The 25,998-nt window shown below is 30.2% G+C and overlaps 1 protein-coding gene across 4 annotated transcripts in view; it reads right to left on the bottom strand.

Moving 5' to 3' along the window:
- Nucleotides 1-25,998, bottom strand: part of Mob2 (MOB kinase activator 2) — a 33,952-nt gene that overhangs the window by 4,075 nt on the left and 3,879 nt on the right. The window contains exons 1-4 of one of the 4 annotated variants that reach the window (XM_070641239.1): nt 25,196-25,588; nt 20,167-20,682; nt 774-934; nt 594-690 (exon numbers count right to left, since the gene is read on the bottom strand). In XM_070641239.1, coding sequence (XP_070497340.1) covers nt 594-690; nt 774-934; nt 20,167-20,297 — 389 coding nt within the window. In that variant the 5' untranslated portion in view covers nt 20,298-20,682; nt 25,196-25,588. Of the gene's footprint in view, nt 1-593; nt 691-773; nt 935-4,617; nt 5,403-20,166; nt 20,683-25,195; nt 25,589-25,998 lie in introns of those variants that run through there. The other 3 variants (XM_070641241.1, XM_070641240.1, XM_070641238.1) reach the window with 3 other exon arrangements.

Here is a 25,998-nt window from a genome sequence, read left to right on the forward strand (position 1 = left end):
GCCACACCACACAATTTGAGAATCACATCCTCAAACAGACAAAGACACAACCTTCGACGACAAAAACGTGCAATTTATCAATCATGACATTCGCTTCTCTTTAAGGAACTGACCTATTTTAATTTTATTAGTCACATATGCGCATTAAATAATAAAGTCAATAAGCTTGACCCCCTGACTTTACGGAATTATTTCTAGAAATAGGAATCATTGCCAAATGGGGTAAAAGAAGGTATTAAGCCAAAAAATAGTTCAGCAGCAATATTCATCCAAATAAAAAAATCATATTTCCATTTAAGGGAATTAGATAACAAATCTAATAAAAAAATGACTAGGCAAGGTCATTTGCTTTTGAGAAGATAAATATTTTGACAAGAGTAAGCACCACTTGAATATTTTTCAAAAAATTCCCACAGACTTGATAGAAATGATGTTAATTAAGGAAAAACTTCCTCGGGTCGTGAAAATAAACTTTCAAAAAAATTAACATCCCAAAAACAGTCATACAGCACATGAGTCATAATGCTTTGCCTTCTTTTTTTGTATTTTTGTTTTTGCAGACAAGCTCATTAATTCAGCACAAGTATACTTACTTTGATTGAGGTGCCGTCATATCGGGGCATCCATTTGTCGTACAATGCTCGCTTATTGTACCATAAACTAAATTTACATACTCAAATATTTGTATAGCTACAAGAAAGGGAGATTTTTAAATTTGGTTGTTTTAATTAAAATTATTCTGTATTTTAAGAGACATGACAATTGATACTTACTGTAAGAAGCTAACCATTCATTATAATCTACGCCTGTTGGCAAGTCGACCATCGATCTTAAATCGGCTGGTGTGAACTTTAACAGTTCAAGTACACTTTCTTCTAAATATAATTTTGTATCACCTTGTGCCGCGTCATCGCGCTCTTTGCGGCGGGCTTTTCTGTAATTTGATAAGAAAAAAAAAAAAACGGAAATTAAATTTTATTAATATTTGTGAGTATTTTCTATCACATCGACACTTGAGAATTTGTTTATGGATATTGTATTTTGAGTTACGGGATTGTTAAGTGGATTTGCAAATATTCATTTTTCAATTTTTGCAATCAAATTATAAGTTCTAACGTAAGCAACAACGTAGATTGATTTTTGATTTTTTTTATAATTTCTAATACAATTACTATCGTCAGACAATTCAGTAAGCTTTGAAATCCCCAAAATTAGTCAATTTGTTGTTATTCAAATTAAGTCATTAATGCTACATCATCGTAATTTGACTTTTTGTATAAAACATGTTTTAATGCCGTTAATCAATTGATCTAGAAAATAGAATAGCTGCATAGAACATTATAAGTAGCTAATTTCTGGATCAGGTAAGTTAAGATGTTCAATTGACATCAAAATTGCGATTTATAAGAACATTCATGAACTAGTTTCGAATTTAAGTGTATGAGAGATTACTTAAAGCGACTAAAAGCTAAAGAGGATCAGATTTTAATTCAAAGCATGCTAAGCAAGTCTAAAGTTATGCTACAAAATTCCTGTTTCACAGAGAATGTATCACACAAATTCCCGAACAACACAACGTGTTTGTCACAACAACACTACGTCGCCATTATAACAGTAAGATGCGTTGTTGCTTTGACAGCTGATTTCGACCCATTTTATATGCCGCATAGTGATGCTTGAGATTTAAAAGTTAATAATAGTTTCAATGTCACAGATATGGTTGAAGTGCTCAAAATCGAGTTCTATCAAGATAACACTAAAGTGGTCTGAGTTAAGGACCTGTGACATAAATAGTCACTCAATCAGTACCAAGAATTCCATTACATGTGTATCTAATCCACAATATGACCCAAAAATCAACACAATAAATTTAAAAAAATTCGCCATACGCAATTCCGGAGAATCTAATCTAAAGTAAGACGTAATACGTATTAGATAACGTTGTCGTAAGCTTAAAGTTTGAACGAAATATTCTCAGTAAATTTGTTTTGATAAAAATAACTTAAATCGTGATTTTCTATTTACAATTGCTGTGCTGTTATCAAGGATTTGCGTGTGTTGAGTGTGGTTTGAGAATAATTCGTCACAAAAAGCCACTTGAAAGTCTCTTGAAATTGTAATCACAATGAATCATTATTTCTAATTAAATGTACTTTTTATGTTCACGTTTCAATGGTCTTAATTTGAGTAATTGATTGTGATTACAATTTTTTAGGCATTGTTGTTGAGGCTTCTCATATCTCGACGACAATCGATAATTGATGATGACAATCAAGACGCGAACTTGTAAGACGTCTCTTCCTCTCGTATCATGCATGCTTGTTGTTTTTTTGCGACTAATAAATGATGTTGTAAGACTAATTTATAATCATTAAGTTTGTCTAATTCAGTGTTGCGCAACATTTTAATTTTTGCTGTCACAGGCAAGAACCGAACAATTTCCTAAAAATGTGTAAGGTTTTTCTTATAAAATCAGACAAATTAGTAAGAAAACGTTGTCCACCACTGGTCTAATTTCTCAACAATCAAGCAGGAATGAAATAATTTCTAGAATTTACTGTCATAAACAGCATTTTGTCATGTTCTACTACTCTATATTTATCAATACATTAATCTATTAGTTTTTTAAAAAGACTGAAAACATCGGAGAAGCTTTTATTGTTTATAGAACGTGACGAAAGAAAAAGTAAACAGGCAGAGATCAGTGAGAAAACACAAAATATGCACTTTCCTACTATTTCATCATAATATTAAATAAATCTATCAGACTTATTGTGTGCCTAATAATCATACGATAAATTCAAAAAACAAGAAGTAGGAAAAAATAAAATAATAAAAACAATCTGAACGGCAGATACGGAGGAAGAGATAAAACAAAAAAAATCGAAAGTGCTATTTTTGAGTATAAGGCATTCAACAAGTGCAGCAAATGTTTCGTTTTGTTTACTTGAACCTCACGAAAAAGGTTAAACGATTTTAGTTACTGTATTTCAAATTAATTTAAATATTTTTATTTAGTGCTTGTTAATTGACTGGGAAATGCTTAATACTTTTTAGAATTCTATTTTTTTAGTAGATTTTGGGTCATATTTGAGATTTTTTTGTTTTTCTGGATCATGTGATACTTTAATTATGATTATGAGGAGCTCAAATGTAGTGCAGGGAGAGAAAGAGCAACCGTGGCGTAGTGGAACCGACTCTAATGACCCTGGGTCAAGTCCAGAGAAAGACAAGTTGAATTTGGGTGTTTTTTCGCTGTTTTAGCCACATCAACTTGATTCACAGCATACTAATTGTGATTAGGTACATTGTATCGATATACACTGGATCATGCAATATGTACAAGCTTCCCCTTGTTCCCATAAATTGTCCCTAAATGATAGTTCCACTGCAAAGCAGTCACATAGCCAGTAATAAAGCTTCACCGTTCATATTACATTTTTCTCATGAAAATTAGAATTGAACTAGCATTTTAAAGCAAATTTACTTAGAAAATGATGAAATATTAAAACATTAATGTATTAAACAATTGTCATGAGTCGTGACTAATAAAATCAATACAAATACTCGAACGAGCATAGAAAATTAATGCCAATTCATTATCAAATGGTGACAAGTAGCGAAATTTATCATATTTTATTATTATTTACGCGGCATTAAATGATAACAAATTGAAAGAAATAAAATTTCATAATTGGCAATTCAGCTAAGTTTCAAAAGTCTTGAAATGTGCGAAAAAATGAATAAAAAAATTGATTTGATTGCGTCAAAAAATCACTTTGCAACGAGTTGGCCTTGAATTATTGCAACAACAATCGATACACTTGAAATTAAATCGTTACTAAGTGGACATGCTTAGATACATGAAATAAAATAGATCTCAAGTTGAGACGTGAGAGTATTAATGAGACTTGGAAATAACTGGAAATGACAAAGCACATACAGGATAGCAGCATGAGAGCAAAATTCATTAGATTTCCTTATTCACAAACAAATTAATTGTCATCAATTAAAGAAGCCACAAGTAGACTCATAATCAATTAATCAAGACTGAAAAAAGTAGTAATTTCCACTAATTAGTCCTTTTCATTCATCGTCACAGACTTTCCTCTTAAACATTCTTGGATGTATTAGTAACAGTGTTGCAATGGAAGATTTGCCGAAGACAAAGACAGCAGATTCTTCCACAGAATTTGTCTTTAAAAGATTTTATCTGCGGAAGAAAGTTGTCTTCTTGCAGATAAAATTCATCTTTCGGAAGAATTTCCGGTAGATTTAATTCATCGATTTAACTTTCCTCTATATAAATAAAATAAAGCTTGGCTGAGAAATGAATGGAAACTTTTTTTTTTCTATTTGCAGCACTAAAAAATATACAAAAAGTAATGCGATTGGCGACGTTAAGCAAAAGCACAAGCACAAAAAAAAAATCAATTTAAACTCATTGTTTTATTTCACTCGATTGGAAACAGAACATTCTTGGATGTATTAATATGGCGTTCAAAATTTAATTACAACAACAAAAGTTTAGAGACACGATGACAAGTCGACGAGACACACAAATAAAAAAATTAACTAAGTTTTTTCTGTCATATGTGAAAAAAAAGAGATTCTTACATTGGACAAAAGACGATCGTCACAGATTGATGTGCATAACGTATTAAGTCATTGAGTGCATCACCAAAGCGACTTGGTAATGTGCCTACGTGCATTATTATAATTAATTTAGAGCCTATAATAATGAGAGTGGCTCCAAAGTGCTCATTAGAACCACTTGATTTTGATCTGTTCGTTTTTTGCTTCTTCTTAAAGCTTATGGACGTAGTAAAAGCTTGTTTCTTATAAACAATGAGTCACCCAATGGTATTAATATTTTTTGTTAGTTTGGTGTGTGCTGAGTATTAATATATTGAGGGAGTCTCATGAGGAGGATATTAAGCATGGGGGATAGGAGGTACAACAGTAAATTAACGATATTTACACTTTATTAAAATTCCATCGTACATTGGTCTGTCTAAAATTTGCCAATGTCGAAAATGCCTTAAATAAACACTGATCACACATTAAAATCATTTGTCCCGCACACAGTCAGCACTTAATTGGAAACAATGTTTCTTATTTTATTTTGATTTATTTTTTCCGAAAAAAAAAAAACCACACAAAAAAATATTGAGGCCTGAATGGTGTCTAGTAGAGTAACCGGAAGTGGCTTTTTACTTCACTCTTTAATTTATTTACTAACGTATATACTCAAATGTTTGTAATCTGATTCGCAATTTTTAACACGATTGATTTTTTTGTTTTTTTGGTCAAATTTCCGTATTTTAATATTTTTTTTGTTGCTGCTCGAACGGCTTAAGAAAAAAAAAATGTCGAAGAACCGAAATATTCGCGAAATGACATGAACAGCAAACTTAACTAAACTGAAGGAATTGAGCAAAGAAAAGAAAAAAAAAAATAACAAACACACAAGTTTAATAATTGTAAAAAATTCCCTCTTTTTGACGCACATATTCCATATCGCATTACACACATATGAGAGATTTTCTCTATGTAGCTTAATAATACATTTAACTAAATTGTTATCAGGTGTTGCAGCATTGTATTGGTGGCCATATAATAATGTATCGTTATGCTGGACTTATTAAGTTCACCCTCACTCATATATAATTTTTTTTTCGCTATTGCGATAAGAATTGGATGTTAATGTAATGTAATTTTATCTCTCTTATGTCTTATTGAATGTATATATGCAGCATAGATACACAGGCCAGCAAGTGTAAGAATGAGGTCACTTCTGTTGAGATAAAACGTGTACATTTTCGGTAGAAACGGGAAGACATACATGAGATAATGTCGAAGCTTTAAGTAATGTTCTATATATGCTGTATATAAGCATCAATTTGACTCTAAATGAATTGTTTGTTCCATCAATTAGCACATATTGCATCTAATTCAATTTAAAAATAAAGAAATTGAAACTTTATCACGTTGCTGTTTAGTCATCAAATTGTTATCTAGCTTAATCTCTCGAGATTTACTCACGTACCTAAGTCCTCTAAGCACATTTCATTCTACATTTTTGCGTATTTTCTTTTCTCATCCAAGTTTCAATGACATTCAACTAGCTTTTTTAGTGGATGAGTTAAATGACAACCGCGAGTTTCTATTTAGTCATTCCTATTTAAACGACTCATCATTACCGGATAGATTGTGAAAGTTTAATCCCAACTGAATTATTTCATTTCAATTTCTATTTTGTATTTTTATGAAATATTCTCAAGATTTGCAACTGACTGAGTAGAAATTCTTCACAATTTAATGACTCAGATCCGATTTGAATGAAGCATCTAGGATGTAAAAACCATTTATGAGTAAGCATCGCCATAAAAATTTATCATTTAATTATTAAAGTTTGAATCTAGAATAATCGTTAATAAAAAGGAGCTTTACTCAGTTATCATGTGTAATTATGAGTATCATACGATATCTTGGTTCCATGATATTGGATATATGCTGAAGGCACAATAACTATTTTGATGCCATAATCACACATTTTATGTCCCACGATAAAAAATTTGGATCAACAATCATAAATAGATCACGACTGTCATGATTTAATACTAAAATCCGTACACACATCACGACTAATGATGTAAGAGGTATTCTATAGAGTTTATTGAACGACTTAATGAAGGAAATCTGGCATGTTTCAATAGAGTAAGAAGAAGGAAGAACAAAAATAATTGTGAATTTGAATGTAAACATCTCGAGTATCAGGAAGTATCTATTTCGAGTACATAACATGGAAAGTATTTTTTCTAGAAAATTTTCGTGATTCCCGCAAAGCTTCAAAGAACTATTTTTGCTTACATCCTTCAACTTCGCAGTTTAATAACGCGATACACAAAGTTGTGAAGTATAATCCACAATAGCATGCATGATAATTCGTTGAGAGACAGAAAATATTTATAGCTGGTTCTTATCTTGAATAGCCGAGAATTTGTTCAGTTCATGACTATTACTCAAAAGTTTTAATTATCATGTTCGTTAGATAAATAGAAAATATTTTTAATACTTTTCACATGAGCACTTAAATGCCTCAAAATTGGTCATAAATTTATTTTCTTTTTTTTCTGGCAATTATTTCGTTAGTTCCCCAAAAAATTTTCTCATTAATCATTATTTGTGGCTTTAGGAGAATCAAAAATACTTCTTGCATCTGCCAAGTGCGGTTTTCTATTAAAATTTCTAGAAAATTACGTCTATTAAATAAGTTAGACCTGCTTTTAAGGTCAAGGCTATGACAAGGTGTGATTCATGGCTGAGCGGAATTGGTTTGACTAAATTTGGATATAACCAGGGATTCAGAAATAAGATTGATTCATCCTTGCGAAACTTGGGTTTTCAGACTCAATTGACGTCACAAACATATGATTCCCAGTACATTCAGTTTATGTCAACTGTAGAATTTTGAAAAATTAATCATCCAACTCGACCCTTTCGCATACATGAACGACATTTCGATATTCACGATAATATTCCGTGTATGCATAATCAATAAACATGAAACTTAGATAAGAACAAAGAACAGACAATAAATTATATTTTTTTTTGCTTAAACTGATAACGCGAACTACCACAACTGTAAATTTTTTAGATATCAAAACCGCACAATACAAGCTTTTTTATCATAAAAACACAAATTTTTCGTACCTTTTTTTAATTTTTCATTACAGGGGAATTTTCATACATATTGTTAGACCTTCAAATGTGGGCACAAGAGAAAATAATTTAAATAGTAAACTCAAATTACTCTTTGTGTGAAGTCGCGCCCGCATTTGCCCTTTCATCATCGCACGCTGTTATGTCTCTCTCTTTTATGGTTCTTTAACTCTTTTTTCCGTTCTTTTTTTCACCAATGAAATTTCAAAAAAAAGGCATTGTTTAATTTTTTTTATTTATTTATTTTGTTCATGATTGCGCATGTGGGTGCGTGATCAAGTGAATTCATCGTGTGCAGGTTGGCATAAAAATGATGATAAGAAAATAAGTTTTTTGAGCACAATTTGTGGGAAATTTGAGTTTCGGATGTCTTATGTATCTGGATTCTGAGATCAGATACACTAACGGAACAATAGAAATCGCTTAAAAATCTGAAGGATTGAGGAAAAAAAATTGCCATTCATTAAGCATTAGCAAGCAGCCAACGTTAGTCACATCGATTTGCCAATTCAGAAACAATCATTAAAATAAAATGCGTTGAAAAAAAACCTCATCAGCACGTTGGAATACTAATTATTCACTCAATTTTTCTACCATTTTCCGCGTGGTTATTTTAATTCGGAATTTCCAAATGTTATTCACATTTCACGTAGCAATAGCTTAAAAAGTGATTGAATCAGAAATAAACAACTCATATTCTATCTATGTATCTTGACGACAAAATGTCTCCAGATGTAACAAATCATTTTTGAGTAGATTTTCATGTATTTTTAAACAACGTCGAGGAGAAGAAAAAAAGATCAAAAGCTGATTCAGTTATGAGATTGCGAAAAGAATACACAACGAGGAAGATCAATCACCTCTCAATATGAATGACATACAAGCTATCCATATATTATTAAATTTTATTTAATATTCCTCTTTTTTCCATAAATAGAACTAATTTTTCCAGTTGTACTGGAATCAACTCAACCGCACCGTTTTTGCGAAAAATAACCAATATTAAAGCAGCCATCAAACGGACACATTCATTGAAAACAAAACGACTTAACTGTGTCACGATCAACTATGAATTTTAAATGAGTAAAGCAACAGAATTTTATATTAAAAAGTTATATATACACATTAATGTTATAAGCAGCGTGGAGTGGCCGTTGTCACATTCAAACAAACAGAGAAGAAAAAAAAAATAACAAACTTAGCGTCGATATTAGTCATCATCAGACCGCTCTTTTTGACTCAACCAAGTCAAGCTTATGAATAAATTAAAAACATTTTCATTCCCATGCAAAAAGCGCGTCTGGTTTACGATAACGAGCATTTATTATCGCGTCAGTTTTATATTGATAAGTAAAAAAAATTATTGCAGTCGTTAGAATCATCTGGACCGGAATGTGATGACCACAAACAATTATTATTCATTTGCACTCAGCATGTAGATTTTATTTCTTATGTTATTGAGCTGCTTGCAAGGTTGTCATTTACACCAAAACAATATTAGCACATTGTCTGTCTTTGTCCTTAATCTGGACTCACGTATTGTAGCGAACTTTAGTCAATTACTGGTAATATATACTTTCATATAAAGGTGAGGTCTTCCACTACCACTGTGCAAAATTGTTATTTGATTTATACTGATTGGTCCGAGGAGATTTAGTCATTCATTCTCAAATAAGATGACTTCATTTACTCTTGTTGAAGCTCTCCGTTTAGCCATTCTCAATTTGAATACGTTTCCTTTTGTGAAATCGACAGTTGAGCGGGAAGTTTTGGTAAATGAAAGTTAATGTCTAGGGTTGAATTTCACTTTTTAAATGCAAGATTGCGATTGGCACGAAGTGACTAATTTATGCAAAGCTGTCCAAATGGTCAAGTGATAGTCATCAACAAAAAATCGTTGTTTTTCAGAATTATTTTCAATTGCTTGTTAAATTTCAATAATTTTATGGGTGATTTCATTAAAAATCATTGACCTTAGTCATTCAAAAATTTTCAGCTCTAATTTTTGTTTGTTCGACAAAAACAAGCTTTCAAATTTCATAATCTGGCAAAAAATATGTATCCAAGGTTTATTGTCGTCATAAAAAAGCTCCATTCCTTAATAAACCAATAAACTCGTCAAGATGAAAATTCTTTCACTGATATCAATTTTTGGTATAAGATTAACAAAGCGAAGTACCCGCATTAATGGTTTCAATTTCATTTTCGCTTTTTCCATCTCTTCTACTTTCTAGACACTTCATTTGTCTTTATGAGAGTATTTTATAATAACAATAATTTTCTTTTTACAGAAACATCATACAAAACTTCCCGTGCTGCGTATATAACAATTACGATTTTGTTATTTTTTTTTTTTATGATGAAAAATTTCGGTCACAATTTCCATTTTTAGTGCCCATTCATTCTATACCATCTATTCATTCATTTATTAACCGCACAACTTAACGTTGGTTGAAGACTTTTATGTTCATTTTTGTTTGAAATGAGATCTTATTTTATTTTGGTGTTTGAGGCAACAACAACAATTGCCTGCGACAAGTTTTTTTTTTGTAAATGTCATTTAGAAGATTGACTGTGAATTAGTGCCTTAAATGAAAATGAATTAACGTTAGTTGAGCAGAGAACTGATTATATCTTGAACCCAAAAAAAAAAGTTTCGAAAGACTCAATTGCGTGGAACTTGGGGGCTCGGAAGATTTATGAGATAATGGAATTTGGGAAATTGTGTCATATCTGAAGTGGAATCAAATGATTTTGAGCATACCATCCTTTTTTATGAGAATTGTTTATTGGCTATAAATTAATCAAATGATTAATGGATTTTAAACAGTTAAGATAACAGTTCAAGAAGTCAAGTACTTAACCGCTGACCTAACAAAGCACTTTATTATTTTCTCTTTTGGCTTATATACTCGGAACAAAGATTCATCATAAAGCTAATCTTATTCTAACTTAATCCCATAGATCTCTTCTACATCTTCTTATGTAAATATACTTGAACTTAACGCTTAAGACAATTATCATTAATTTGAGTATTTTGACCTTCTTTTTGATGTTCAGCTATTGTTATGCATCGAGACTAAAATACTAATAAACAGAAATTATATGACTTTTTATGTCCTTTTTTATTTTTGCACAAAAAAGCGTTAAACATTTAGTTTTTTTCGTCAAAAAAACAATCACGTGCAATAAAAAGCTGTGGCCGTTTTAACAAAATATAGTGGAGCATGGTCAGTGTCATACCACACATAATGTTATATTAAAAATGAAAAATGGAATAAAAAATAATGGAAATGTTATAAAATTAAATCTATTGTGAAGGTTAAACGACGCGCAAAATATTCAATAAAGCACAAAAGACGAGATTTTGCATTTATGTGAAGAACATGGACAAATTAGATGAAATAAGTCTTTTGAAGGTGATAATTGGATGGAAGTAAGTGAGTGAGTGAGATTTTGAGATTTTTTTGATGAAATTAAACTGCTCATTTTAAATTATTTTCATTTTATGGGGCGAAATAGCCAATAAATCCCAAAAAATTAAACTATAAATCATCAGACATAAGAAAACATATTTTTTGTACGAGAAACGGTAACAAAACGGCTGAAAAATTTTATTATTTAACGTGCCCACAAATTTACACACACAATCATGCATGAAACATTGTGTAAACATTAAAACATTGACGGAAGAAAAACATTCGATTTCGTCACTTTCTTTCATATTTTATTTTCATTTTCAATGCTTTATTTACCGATCGCGCGACTTTTTTCAGCATCAATACAGTCGTATGATGACATTGATGTGAATGTTTTAATTCTGTGAATGTTGAAGCTTTATTGTTCAATGCAATTGTTCGTTATAAAGACAAAACTGTGTGTAAGAGAGGTAAATAGTAACTTTAGCATACATTCAAAGTCATCGCAAATGTCAATTGAAATGTGAGTTTTAAAAAGTCACCAGCATTATTATGTTCATTTACTTCTTTATAGAAATTTTTATTTGGATGTAGCAAAAATGAAGACACAGAAAACAATTTCTTTCACTTTAACATTTCTTCCGGTATATTAAAGAAGAAGTGACTTCATGTAACCATGACAATGGAAAAGTTGCTAAACCGGTTTCTAAAAAAAATAATATCAAACTCTTTTTGTGCCTTATTTTTTATTGTCATCAATTTGTTAGTTGATGTGTTTTTGCAATTTTTTTCTTCTTTTTTGCGGCAAGAGTCTCGTGATTTCCCATACGGAATTCACCCATATATCTCATACTTAATATTTATTCCAGTTTCTTCAGCTAATGTTTAAAACATACGAAGAATTAATGAGAATATAATGTGTATAACGTACGCTCCATATCATAATTAAATTTACCTTTACAGTTTGTTCTTTAAAGAAGATAAAATTTTTGATTAAATTCTCTGACGTTATGTCTTCTGTGACTTGATTGACTTTTTTTTATATCCATAATTTTCATGAATATTAATGAAAACAAATTAGATGCTAGAAATTTATTTTGGTACTCTCAGCAAGCTGGCTTACTTGACTGACTCATAATGTGACTTATTGAGCGCTTTTGTTACGCTTACAAGGGCGGCATTTAAGTACTATATTGTGCGAACAAAAGCTGGAAGAGTGAGACGTAAAATTGGCTTATGCAGCGAGTAGCACATAATAACAATAATGATTAATGAAGTCTTACAGTCATTAATGAAATAATATAGTCTATATACATACATAGACAGAGTATGTAATGAAAAGAGCTATAGATAGAAGGTTAAGTAAATAAGACAATAAAAGGAAAAACAAACTCATTTAACAATTACACCAAAGAAAGACACAAAAAAAGATAAGACATCAGCACTAAAGCGCTTTTCGTTGGGTGTCACAAGGCGGTCGGAGTCAAATCATTCATGACAAATTATGTTAACGAAAATTAAAACTAGAAATAGATGAAACAAACAATAAGCATTTAGATCTGACATTCGACGTCAATGGTGCTACATCACATCATAAAGCAATAAGAGTCAGTGAAATCAACAATGGTGTGTCATTATTCCATAATTTTCACGTTAATTGTTCATGATGATGATGCAAACACAGAATAAGGGAATGAAGAAAAGAGCACACAGCATAAAAAATCAGAAAGACACGAACTTGCTACAGTAAACTTCTCGTTGACTTAGTTTTTTTGTTACTCACGCTTCATGGAAATAACAAAAAAAGATTTTCATGGAAAATTCTACACAAACATCAGAAAGAAAAAAAAGAGATGAATGAGAATGTGAGAAGAAAAATTAAACAAAGCAAAGTCAAGTTGTAGGGATTTATGGTAAACATTAAGAGCACTAAATAATTATTCATGCCATAGCCGCATTTTTTTTAGAGACTAAATATTTCTTGTTCCAAAATAAAGACGACTGTGGAAAAATAAGAAGTCATCGTTTGGCGGATGAACGAAGCATATCTGCTTACTACGATCGAGCATCATGAAAAGAATAGTAATTTTTGTAGTTTATTATGATAATAATCGTGATTTTTTTTCGCAAAATATAATACACTAAAAATGTTTATAAATCAACATTTTTGAGCTAAAACTGTCTAGATATTATTCTCATTTTTCTGTTTCAGTGATGAAAATCAACAAGCCGTGTATTTCAAAAACATCGTAACAGAAAGAAGAAATAAAAAAAAAAATAGCAACAGAAGCGAAAGGCAACAACGAAAAAGTTACAGGCTCCAGTCTCTCAATAATATATTAGTCCAAGGTCATAATAGTATACGCTATGAATTGCTCAATAATTCACACCCTCTCCGTCTATATCTAATAACAATTACGGACTCTATGCTGCTTTACTTTTTCGTAGCGATTGCTGCAAAACTTACTTATTGCTATTATATGACGTTTTTGATACAATAAATAGCGCATGATCTCCATCAAACTTCACTTTTTCAATAATTATAGTAAAACCTACATAACATTCAATGCGCCTTTCTTTGAGTTTACGCTTGCTTTAATATTTCAAATATCTTTTCCTTCTACTGCTTTTTCATGATGAAAAAAAATGTTACAATGAGCCATCATAAGGCAAGACGAAATAAATGATTTATAAACTATCGATATAATGTGATGCGCATAATAAAAATCACGTATACTGGATCTAATGGTGAAAGAGAATTTGAAATACTAATTCCAATGGGTAATTTGTGGCTTAGTGCATGTTACGGAAATGCTAGAAGCACAATTGGAAAATTGTTGAAATTTTGAGGAGTGACGATTGAGTAGTCGCAGTTAACATACCACTTAGTAGCATAATTTGGCAGAACATTGAAGGCTAATTGACATTGAAAAGTACTTGGCATAATCCTTGAGGGAATTGCTGCATGATGAAAGGATTTATTATTATGATGGGAATATACAATTTATGAAAAAAATTCTCAGTTGTAGCTATTTATCTTGGGATTAAAAATCTTAGCCTTCTTGACATCTTTATGAATATTTCAAGTCTATTTTGGTTCTCGAGATGATTTTCTTACAAAAAAACAAATCTGTAATCAATTACATTGAAAAACTTTTGTATCCAATATTTCGTAACCTAATTTATAAATTAATTCACAAGCCATATCAACCGGAAACACGAAATTAGTTCTGAATACTTTTTCTAGTTCAATTTTCACAGCTGAAAACATTTTATTTGTCAATCTTACAAGATGCTTTAATTAATTTCCCCTCTGGTAAAGCACAAAAAGTCTTATTTATTGGAATCTATTATTGCAACAGCATTTGGTGAGGTTTAGGCATTAATAAAAAATTAATCTTTAGTTTTTTTTGTTTATATAAAGGTATCTCTGACCATCATCATTGATCTCATTGAGTTTTTCACGTTCTTCACATTAAACAACATTTTATTTCTTATTTTTCATTAATTTTTCAATTTTTAGCACGTTTTATTAAGAAAATGTAATTGTAAATGTTCAGATTGCTTGTCTGACATGACGAAATTATGAAAGTAAAATCAGTAACTGTAATTTGACCTGCAAGTCTGTATAATTTTTTTTTACTTTTTTTTCATCCGTGCTGATAAATTGTTTATAATAATTGATGTCTTAAAAAACTTTAATTCGTCGGAATGAAAAATTCGCACCAGTTGGTGGAGCCAATCTGACTTTTTTGATACAAAATTATCTGTAAATACAATTTTTATAGAGAGAGAATATTGCTTTGTATAATTTGAAGAAAAGAGAAGTAATGAAAAAGAAATCGAGATTTCAGTTTTCACACAAAAAAAAAGATGGAAAAAATTGCTATGTTGGGAGAAGTAAAAATCATTTGTAGATACAGCCAACATTTAGCACACTCACTTTTGTTGTCAGTATCCATTAGCTATTAACGATATTTGAAAATGAAAAATAGAAGAAAAACCATTAATATCGAAATCGTTTAGTTTTGGCCTTTACACGACTCTTTGACCAATTAAATATTGCATTAAGCCACAACAGATATCTAAAAGTTTATGTTTTTTTCGTAACGCTGTGGATTTACAACAAAATGTGATGATTCAAACGATTACGATTGATTAATAATGCTTTTCAAAATTTGTCAAGCTACTGCATTTTACGTTACTAACTTGTGGGAGTTTAATCGCATCACAAAAATCAAGTTTTATTTATTTTATTTCGTTTTTATTGAGTGCTGTTGAAAAATTAAACACAATTGACTTAATCGTGAAAAATCTTTTTATAGCACATAGGAAAGGCTCATTGTTAAAATATTTATCGCAGCTAATTTTGCATCTGCACATTTTTTTTTTTGGAAGTGTTTATTTGAATTCTTTTGGCAGCTCTAAATTTTTCAGTTCGCTTTCATGTGAAGAAGAAAATATATATTTTCACGTAAAGATAAACACAGATTGCATAAAAGACGAAGACGAACATCAATTTCCAAGTCTTGATTGTTTTCTGTTCTATTTCTATACTTAATGCATTGTGCCTTCAATTATGTGAATCAGTGAATTGAGAAGAAAGAAGGTAGAAAAGATTCCGTTAATGCTCGATGAATCTTGCAATCATAATCAATAATAACATCAATATGGATGTATTAAGATACTTCCGGAATATATTACAGTCACAAAAGAATTTCTTCACATTCTGTAGTTTTTTACTTGATTTCGTTTCCGTAGTTACATAAATAAAATTACAAAATCTTATGAAATTCTACTGGATTAAAGAAAGTTTTATAGCATAAGGAAGTAAGATGAATCATATTGTGCCTTTAATGCGAGCCCTTAAAATAGATTTGTCAGGTTTTTATGCATTAGTTTGATGTTGACAGAGCTCGAAGTCGACTCGGACTTTGTATGGATTCGAGTCAACTTGAATCGCCTTTTTCATACAAAATACGAGTCGACTTCAAGTTCTGGTTGTAGGTCGATACACTTGTCTTACGAGAATCTTCAAAAAACTCATTCAAAATTCACACAAATCCATCAAAGAGAATCATAATAATTAACAGCATTTTCGAGTTTCATTCAGTAATTTTACACTTGAGAAAGCGTCTTAAATTTCAAGAAGAAATAAAAAATAAATTAATTCCACATAAACTTTGCCAACTTGAATTAACAAACAACAAAGTTGTATTCAAAAGGATATACAGAACTGATTGCCGTGCATGAAATTCATAAGCACACATTTAAGAATAATTTTACTTTGAAATGTTAAGCACGTCATTGTCATAGACGTGATTTCTAGTTCATAAAACTTTAGTTCAATTCACTTATCGGAATAATAAGAATCAATAATACTCTATTGTTGTTTTATTTTACTTTTTATTTCAATTTTCAAACAAGTTATGGTTTGTTGTGTGTGAACAAAACAGAGCTTTGAATATTTAAGAACATCTGGCCTTGCAATGAGCAAACTTTCTTTTTTATTGAAAAACGAAATTGAATGATGAAATCAAATTAATTTCTCAAAAAAAAAAAATTGAAATCATGCATTAAGTCTTTTTTTTACTCTCTTACTCGCCTTTTTTGTGTGTTGCAAGTCTCAACAGTAGATCTCTCAAAATCTATTAGAGATACGATGTTTTTTTTACTATTTCTATTGTGTAGATCAACATACATAAGTGCATCATATGCAGATTTTGAAAAGGAAAATTACAAATTTATATTGGGGGTCGTTTGACAGTGACGTGTGTCATCTTGTTCGCTGGTCTTACAGATCAATTGTGATCCATGACTTCTCTTAGATGTCTTCTAAAGCTGGCTTTCGTCTGCCAATTACCGATATCAAATGCCATGTTATGCCATGAATCGTATGCCGTGTGTAATTTTGATCGAGGTCTACTACCAAGGTGTGTCGCGAATAATAAAAGGTTGCCCACCACTGTTTCAGTAGAAGTACTTCTTTAAAATGTCACACAGCTTCAATTCACTTCCTATCTTAAAATGTGTAGGAGTGGAAGGTTCTATAGCTTTATGACCCTCTATGGGAGGTCATAAAATGTAATATTTAGTTTGACGTCATCTATGTATGACTCAATGATGATGTAGCTTTTAAAAGTTTCTTAAATTAACGGTTAATCTATTTACTTTATTAGCTTATTGACTTAATAGAAGAATATTGAGTAACTCTTCCATTATAGAGAGAAAAATTTCTTCTTTTTGATTATTTTAAAAGCAGTAGAAACAGCCGTTCCTTAATAGAAGATCTCTGTCGTTGTCGAACCGTATTTGAATATATCTGGGATGATTTCGAGAGAATAAATATATAAATGAGAAATAGAACGTGAACGAGCGATCGAGTGTTTACTCAAATATTCACTTGAAGCTAAACCTACATCTTCGGTGTGAATATATCTACAAAGTCGTTCAACTTCAACTTCGAGGCATGTTTATCTTAAAATATATATATATGATAGATAAAGAAGTTGAAATTCTCATGAATCAACAAATGTTTCCTCATCTAATAGAGAAGAACTAAGAGATTGAATGGTGAAACTTGTTAACTACTTATAATTTATGTAGGCAAGACATTAGTCAATCGGATAGGAGAAAAAAATATATTAAAATATGAATGGACGAAAGTAAATAATCTAAGATAATAGAAGTTAAATTAAGTTGTTTACTATTTGCTATTTTATTAGTAAAAGTCATCAAGTAAAATAGTTTTTAAGTCACTTTCAATTTTATTTAATATCCATGAACGATTGGTCGTCGACAATTTGGGAGGTATAAAAATTAGTTTTTTTAATCAATTTTAATGTTCATTAAAAATTAAATTATTTTATGTTAACTTTCTCGCCAAGACATTAACTAATCAATTACGTAGAAAATCCATTATTTAATACCAAACAGGCGATGACTTTATTTCGTTAAAAAATTAAAGAATGCAAATTTGCACAATGCGCGCACGTTTTATCCATATTTATTTAATAAATAATAAATAGAAGCATTGCATTTCCAAATAATTGCAATTTTTATTTTTCATGCTTTTTCCGGTCTGACAATATTTGTGTCTCTCTTACAGTCTACATACAGTATGGAATATGATATCACATAAAAACATGACTTTATGGAATGAATATTTAACAATAAGTCGTTCTTCATTATCTCCAAAAAAAATACACAATTCTTCTCTGTTTATAAATTTCCTGGGAACCAAATAAGATAATGCTGTGTTATGAAATGCAGCAAAAGATAAGATTAATAAGATTACTTTATTAAATATCCAACAATAATGTCTTAAATTTCTTCTTCTTGTGTTTTTATAAAGTCATTATGACACAAAACGTGAAAATTATTGTAATTTTTTATAGACTGTGTCATGGGAATTAGAAAGAGAGTTGTTGTAGTCAATGATTTAAAGGCATTCGAATTACTCATAAAGTGGACTAAAAGCTCAACCTTTGAAATTCTTTTGATTCAAGTCTAGATAGTTGAAACTCTACTGCAGTAGTTAGCATTGTCAAATTCAAGGACATTTCTGAATATAACATTTCAATTCTAAATGTCCTTAACCTTTGTAATAAAGACTACAGACTTGAATGTCATGGAAAGTCGTTGAAAGGAATAAGAATGAAAAATACTTGAGGACTTAGCTCATAAACTCTAAATTGAATAGTGTCACACAGCAACATAGACTCATCACCTGTCCGCATTAACATTATACTCCCACAGACAAGCTTATTAATACCATCAAGACCGAATCTTATGAGAACAATAGGCATATCATCATCATCATGGGAAAAAAGAAGAAGATAAAGGAAGAGACTCTTAAGAAATTAATTTAGACTACCGTCATATTTATTTTATTCATTCGGAAGCAAACAAAAAGTAGATTAGAAGAGCACTTGCATAAATCCTCCATAAGAAATGTTATTGTTACGCATTATACCTCGCAATGAATTATTACATAACAAGCAAGCAAAAAAAAACTGGTAAACTTCAGAATGAAATAGAAAACTCATTGCGTTAAGCACGAAAGCCCCGTCAAGTTGAAAATAACATAAGACGGAAAAATAACATACATACTGTAATGTCGGCATTACTATTGTCTTCATCGAACACATATGTAGGCAAAAATACCCTTAATCATTATGTTCTTAAAAAAAGAAAATTCCATCCAGAATGATTTTAACTTATTTCTCTTTCTTACATCGTCTTCCTTCTTATTATTTCGACATTTCCAGCCAGACCTTTCTTTTTTACATACAATGAAATTCTTGAATTACTTTTATATTATTATTATTATTTTTACACAATCGCGGTTATTATTACTCTCTTCTTCAGACTTTTTTATTTCCACCAATTCCTTGTACTTCTTTACAATATTTCTTCCATCAATTAATAAAAAAACTACGTCGGTCGAAAATTTTTCTCTCTCAATTTTTCCTCAACCAGTTGATTCAATAATAAAGAATGAAGAAATAAGTACAAAGAAGGTAAAGACGAAGAAGAAGTGTGAGTAAGTAAATGGATGGGATTTAGTTCCGTTAAAGAGAAAAAAAGAACAATAATCATCGATTTTAACACAATCTTTATACATATACAATTTCTTATATACCTTTTTTTATTATTTCTATTCAAAGAATGAATTTTTTCAATTGAATAATACCGAAGAATTAAAAGAAGATGAACATTTTTTGTAGATGTACTAATGGAATCAGATGAACCGTGTGGTGAATGCTTAGAATATTTCTCAAGACGGACTTTTTTTTGAAATCATTGAATAATATCGCTTAAGTCATCATCACTAATAATGTTCGGGTGAATTCTTTGGATACCACTCAGTTTGGGGTATGAGTTGTCAATTTTGGGGATTTTTTTAACTTTCCATTGCAACCAAATGACTCAGAATTATGGGTGAAGCCCTTCACGAATTCTTTAACAATCCCTGAATCCATAAAGCTACAAAGGACAACAATAAGAAAATAATACTTACGACATAAGACCACCGAAAAATGCAAAATTGCCTCCTATCAGTCTTATTTTTCGATGGCATGAGTCAAATAAGCCTGATGTTGTGGTGGCTGGTGTTGTTGGACCAATTATATGTGCTGGTGATCGTAACATTCTCACCAGACCTTTAAGGCTTTCAATTTTCGGCAACGTTTTGATCAAAGTTTATAATTCAGTTTATGTAATAGTCTTTTTTCACTTCCTTTATTATGATTTATATAAATTTTTATATATTTTGTTTCTAAACGTGCATGTACTTTATGACTTTTTAACATACGTTTGACTATGAAAAGTTCTTTTTCTTTTATTTTTTGTATGTTACACTTCAGCAATTTTTTTTTTTCTTTTTTCCTTTCCTTTTAGTATTTCAACAAAGCACAGCAAGTAGCAGAAATTATATTTCAGCAGCTTTTTTTTAATAGCTTAAGTTGCAAATTACTAAACAATATGAAAACAGCACTGAATTGAAATAGCGAAACCTTCAATACCAAAAAGAGCTCTGTAAAAGGCATAAAAAAATATATCATTTTATAAATATTTTCTCACTTAAAATTTCGTCAGAACATTTTTTTTTTCGCGAAACAGAAAGCAAGCAAAATATTTGCTGTAAATGCCGATCGATTTATTTTGCGCGAAATTTATTATATTTTTGTTTAATTGCATTCGGAAGAAGCAAAGAAAACTAAAAGTGATGTTAATACACGTGTATAAATGATATCTTTTCTGGCACAGAATGTAAATAGCTAGAATGAGTCTTTCGTTCGTTTAATCGACATGACGTTGACCGTGAAATAAAATTTATTTTGATACACAGAACAATTTTTATTTTTTGTTTTAAATTAATTAATAAATGATCAACAACAAGCGTTTCATTTTCAATTAGTAATTGAGCTGACTAAGACAGTAAAAGTTTTTATTTTTTGCATTTTCACAGGCATGGATCAGGTGACTGAGCAGATGTAACAAATTAACAATAGCTGAGCAGCATGATTGAGATTCTGCTTGATCATCAGGTATCAACCCTGAACGTCAGTGTAAATGATTTTGATTGAATTAAATTAATATACACAAATCGATTTGATATTTTAGATCCAATTTTGGGCTGAACAAGTTCCTTTCTCTTTTTAATATTAATTTCATATTTTTCATATTCCATACAAGTAAAGATCATTGAATTATATTTAACCAAGAATTATTAATGCACATTAAAAGAGGGCAGACATTGCCAGCATCTAATTGTGTAACAAATGGTCTACTTTAAATGGCCTAGAAGGTTAATTAATTACAACGAACGGATGAATCCCACTGATTTAAAAATTCTGTTCTTTTTATCTCGTTTTTTTTCTTTAAATTCATCCCTTTCAACATCCTTTTCATTTACGGTTCATCATCATCAACAATACAAACAACATTAAAATATGTATTTCTAGCCCCATCGGACGATGGAATGAAGATGGATGAGATATTTATGCAAAATCATTTTCTTATACCTGCCTCAACTAAAAATCATGTATTGAGAGTGAAGATCGACGGATAGACACATAAACTTCATCTCCATTACATCGACTTGATGTAAAACAAAAGAAATGTAAGAGAGCTCAGTTTAGAAGAAAAAGGGAAAATTTTTAAAGTGATCTCAATTCTGTTTTGTTTTGTATTATTACTTTTTTATTCGATCTCATCGATGCTTCAAATAACCGTGCCGCATTTTATTTTCTTCTTCAAGTTAGAATACAATGGGAAAAAAAATACATGTAAGAGCAAGTTACTTTACTTATTTGGATTGAGGCACAGATACGAATACTAACCAATTTCCATATAGCAGCGCATAATCATGAATACAATGAATTTTGTGTAAAAGAGAGAAAAAAAAATCATCGTAATTATGGTATGGAAAATAATGTAAAAAAGATTTTATAACAAGGGCTCAAATAAAAATGTTATAAATTTCATCATCATCATCAGCAACATAGACAGCACATTTTAAAGTCAGCAAAATTTAGAAAAATAAATATATCTGGGCCTTCATGGAACTTCATAAGTCGCGCATTTTCATCGCTTTAATCGACAATTTTAATAAAAAGGTGAATAATGTAAACAGGATGTAAGGTAGAAATTAAGTTGTTGTGAATGATCTATAAATTTATGGTGATTAATTCATTTGTAAATAAACTGGATCGTTCCTCTTTAAATATTATTATTGCTTTTTGTTAGACGCACAATTGGACGTTGAAGTATGTCAGTGACTAAGGGTTTCATGTACTTGACTCTACGAGCAGGTAAATTTGACTAATTTATTATAACACAAAATTTATGAATGAAGAATGAGACATAAAAACGAGGAAGTGATACAAATATTTCACAGATACCTGTCAGAATCTGTTCATCACATCATAAAACTAGTCTAATACAGGAAATGAGACCAAGACAGTCAGACACAAAAATATCCATCATGCAAATTATTAAATTACAGAGAACATTATAGAAACTGTTACACGAGGCAAGCGAAAAAAGTGCGCTGTGAAACTACAATGCAAAAAAAATAATGTGAATATAAAGTAAGTGAAAAACAAAACAACGTGGAAAAAAATTTGCATTTGTAATTTAAGCTTGGAAATTTAAGCTTCATTCTTATGAAATCACTGGAGCTTTCCAGAATGATTTTTGATGGACTTAGAAATCTGATATTATGAATAAGAGTCACATGTCATAAAGTTTGTGGAACAATAATATGACATTTTAATGAAATAAACAAGAATAATCTTATGGATTAAGAAACGGAACAGAAATTAAATGGTTGATGAACATATTTGCAAAATATGAATAAATTTCAATTTATGAATTACGTAACACTTTAGTAAGGGCTTTCTATACAAATTATGTTACCGAAAGGTCAAATCATGTCAACAAATCTAAATTAATATTCACGTGTTTTACGATCAACCCCCAAAAGACAATGAAAAAATAAAGCAAGTAGGCGAAAGAGGAAGAAGCCATGATAGGAAATAAATTGACGGCTTCGGTGCTTTGAACAGAGTTATATCACTAATGTAATACATGTTTATTTGAGTTATTCATTTGCGTAGTAAATTTGTTATCGTTAACAAAAAAAAATTGTCTGTTGTACAACTTGAAAAATTTTCATATCCGAGAAAATGAGCCTAGAAGGGCACTAACTTTTAAATAAAGTATTATAAACTAATCGCCTTGAAGTTTTCGATAAAAATTTATGCAAATAATTAATAAGAAAAAGCAAATTAAAAATGTAAATAGAACGACTTTACAAATCAACGACTTATTTCCTTCTGTTAGAACTATTAACACATATATTTAGCACATTTCACAGTATAGTTTGAAAAAATGTATGTGATTTTTCGCTTATCATGAAATTACAATTGTTAAAACTATTTACGCGAAAACATTATTCAAATTTTCTTATTCTTTTCTATAATAAATGTTCATTCATTGGAAATTTTCCTTGATAAATATAACATTTTGCATTAAATACTAGTACTATGTAGCAGTAATCTAGTCATTAAACAAGTAAGTAAGTAAATAATTTACATAATTATAGACAGAACTTAATTAAAAATACGCTGCTAAATGAATTAATTGTGTTACGTCAATAAATCGTCTCCTTCTTTTCATCAAAATCATACGACACTAAGTCGGTACAGTTTAATCATCATAATCGATGTTGATGTTTATATATTTTTCATCATCATCTCAAATGAAAATAATTAAATGTCCTACGAAAAAAAATTATCAATTGATAAGCATTTAAAGCAGTTTTATTTGACTGCCCCACGCTGCTTTATTATTGTGTTCGTCACTGCTGTTATCGTGCGTTGTTGTTTTTATTTTTCTCTCTCTCACTAGTTGTTTTGGACTTCTTTCAATTAAATTTAATTAAGCGACATCGGCAGTTCATAGGAATATAAATTGCCGGAGATGTAGAGGAGAGAGAAAAAAATACAGAAAAAAGTGCGCATTGGAAAATTGACATACATTCAACGTCACAATTACAATTATTACATATCGTGTGATTTTTTCCTCACTCTATGTCTATCGACATACAAGCTAGCGAGTGGAACCAGCAGCATGATGCTGTTATTTCGTTAAAAAAAACTTGCTGTTAACATTGCATCACTAGATTTTTAAATTCATCATCATATGAAACTCGACATATGAGTTAAGGCAATAATAATTGTAAATGAGTGACTAGATATGTATACACAAAGATTCTCATGTTAATTCTAATTAATGAAAGATACAAGCACGTTTCATAACTATTCATTCGCTAATGAAAGCAGTCAATAAAAAGATTAATCACTGTCGGACACATGAGATTCATTACAGACGAAAAAAAAAAGTTTCACAATTTTTCTTATTTTTTTCGTGAATTTTCCAATTTTCTATCTTTGTATTGGCTCGAGAACAAAATTTTTCCTCATTTACATTTTCAAGAAGAAGAAGAAATAAAAAAGTGATATTTTCAGCATCAGCAGTAGAAACATGAAATGAGCGAGTTGTATTTCATTTATTGCTACATAAAAAAAACGTCCACGTATGACACATTGTGTATCAGCTGATCTTAGTCTTGAGGAGGACTTTTTTTTATTTGTGAAATGAAAACAGACACACATGAATGTGCCAATTCATACAAGCATAAAAAAGAGCCAAAACGGCAGAAAAATGTTTCAATGCTTTTGAAGGCAATGAGATATATAAGAGAAATATAAAGCAAAATCTAGATGTACATAGTGTACAAGACTTGTTTATCCCGTTGCACTGTGATTTAATAGAACTTTTCTGCTTTTTGCATTTAGAATCGTTTCTATCCATATGCTTGTGAAAACACTATTATTACGAGGTAATTCATTTTTGCGCTCATTCCAACTGTTCATTTTATGCCATATACATAGAGATTCTTCTTACTTATTGTTTCAAAAAAAATTTACTGTTAATTTTCTTTGCTTTTCCACACTTCGTTATGCTTTTTCGAGTTTCACCTTTTTTCATTCATTACACTATGATTTTTCTTCTTATTTCACTCATTCTTGTTGAATTATTTTTTAGCTATAGCTTAAAAATTTTCATCTTTAAATAATTCACTCAAAAAATATAACTGACAAGGATCAAGAAAATTTTTTACTTTTTTCCTCTTTTTTATTTTCTTTTGATTTTTCTCTTATTTCACCATCAAAATTTTAAACGTTTCCTGTCGATACTTGTTAACTATTTCACCATAAAGCCCACAAAAAATAAAACTTTAGGAGGAAAAATTTTGAAACTGAAGAATTAACAAAAAAACTTAAAAAAATATATACAGCAAAAAACACAGTTTCAGCTCATGGCCGAATGAATCAGTACGAGTTTTCAAAGAGAACGACTTTAACGCGATGGATGTATTTTTGTAACTAACAGACAGTATTTTTTTTCCTTCTGAAACTTGACTATAGTGGTTGAATGTTTTCAATGTTTCTGTTGTTTTATCATTGTTTAGTCACAATGTTTTATGTTGCAACACATGGCATTTTTGCGAAGCATCTCAAATTTTTTTAATATTTTTCTTTTTCTTGTTCCATTCTTTTCATCTTTTTTTTTTTTTTGCCTTCAGTCATAATGAATATTTTTCATGACGAGAAGAAAAAAAATTGTGGAATAAAGGAGAGGAAGGAACAAAAAAAATGCAAGAACAAGTAAGAACAATTTCATTGAGCATCAGAAGCAATAAAAAAAGTAAAGAAGGAACCAGAGAGGCACAGAAATTCCCAAGATAGTCAATGTAATATGTTGAAGGTAGAAAAATGAT

This window comes from Chironomus tepperi, unplaced genomic scaffold (assembly GCF_022539635.2).
Source record: "Chironomus tepperi strain 1889 unplaced genomic scaffold, CSIRO-AGI_Ctep_v1 contig_244, whole genome shotgun sequence".
NCBI lineage: Eukaryota > Metazoa > Arthropoda > Insecta > Diptera > Chironomidae > Chironomus > Chironomus tepperi.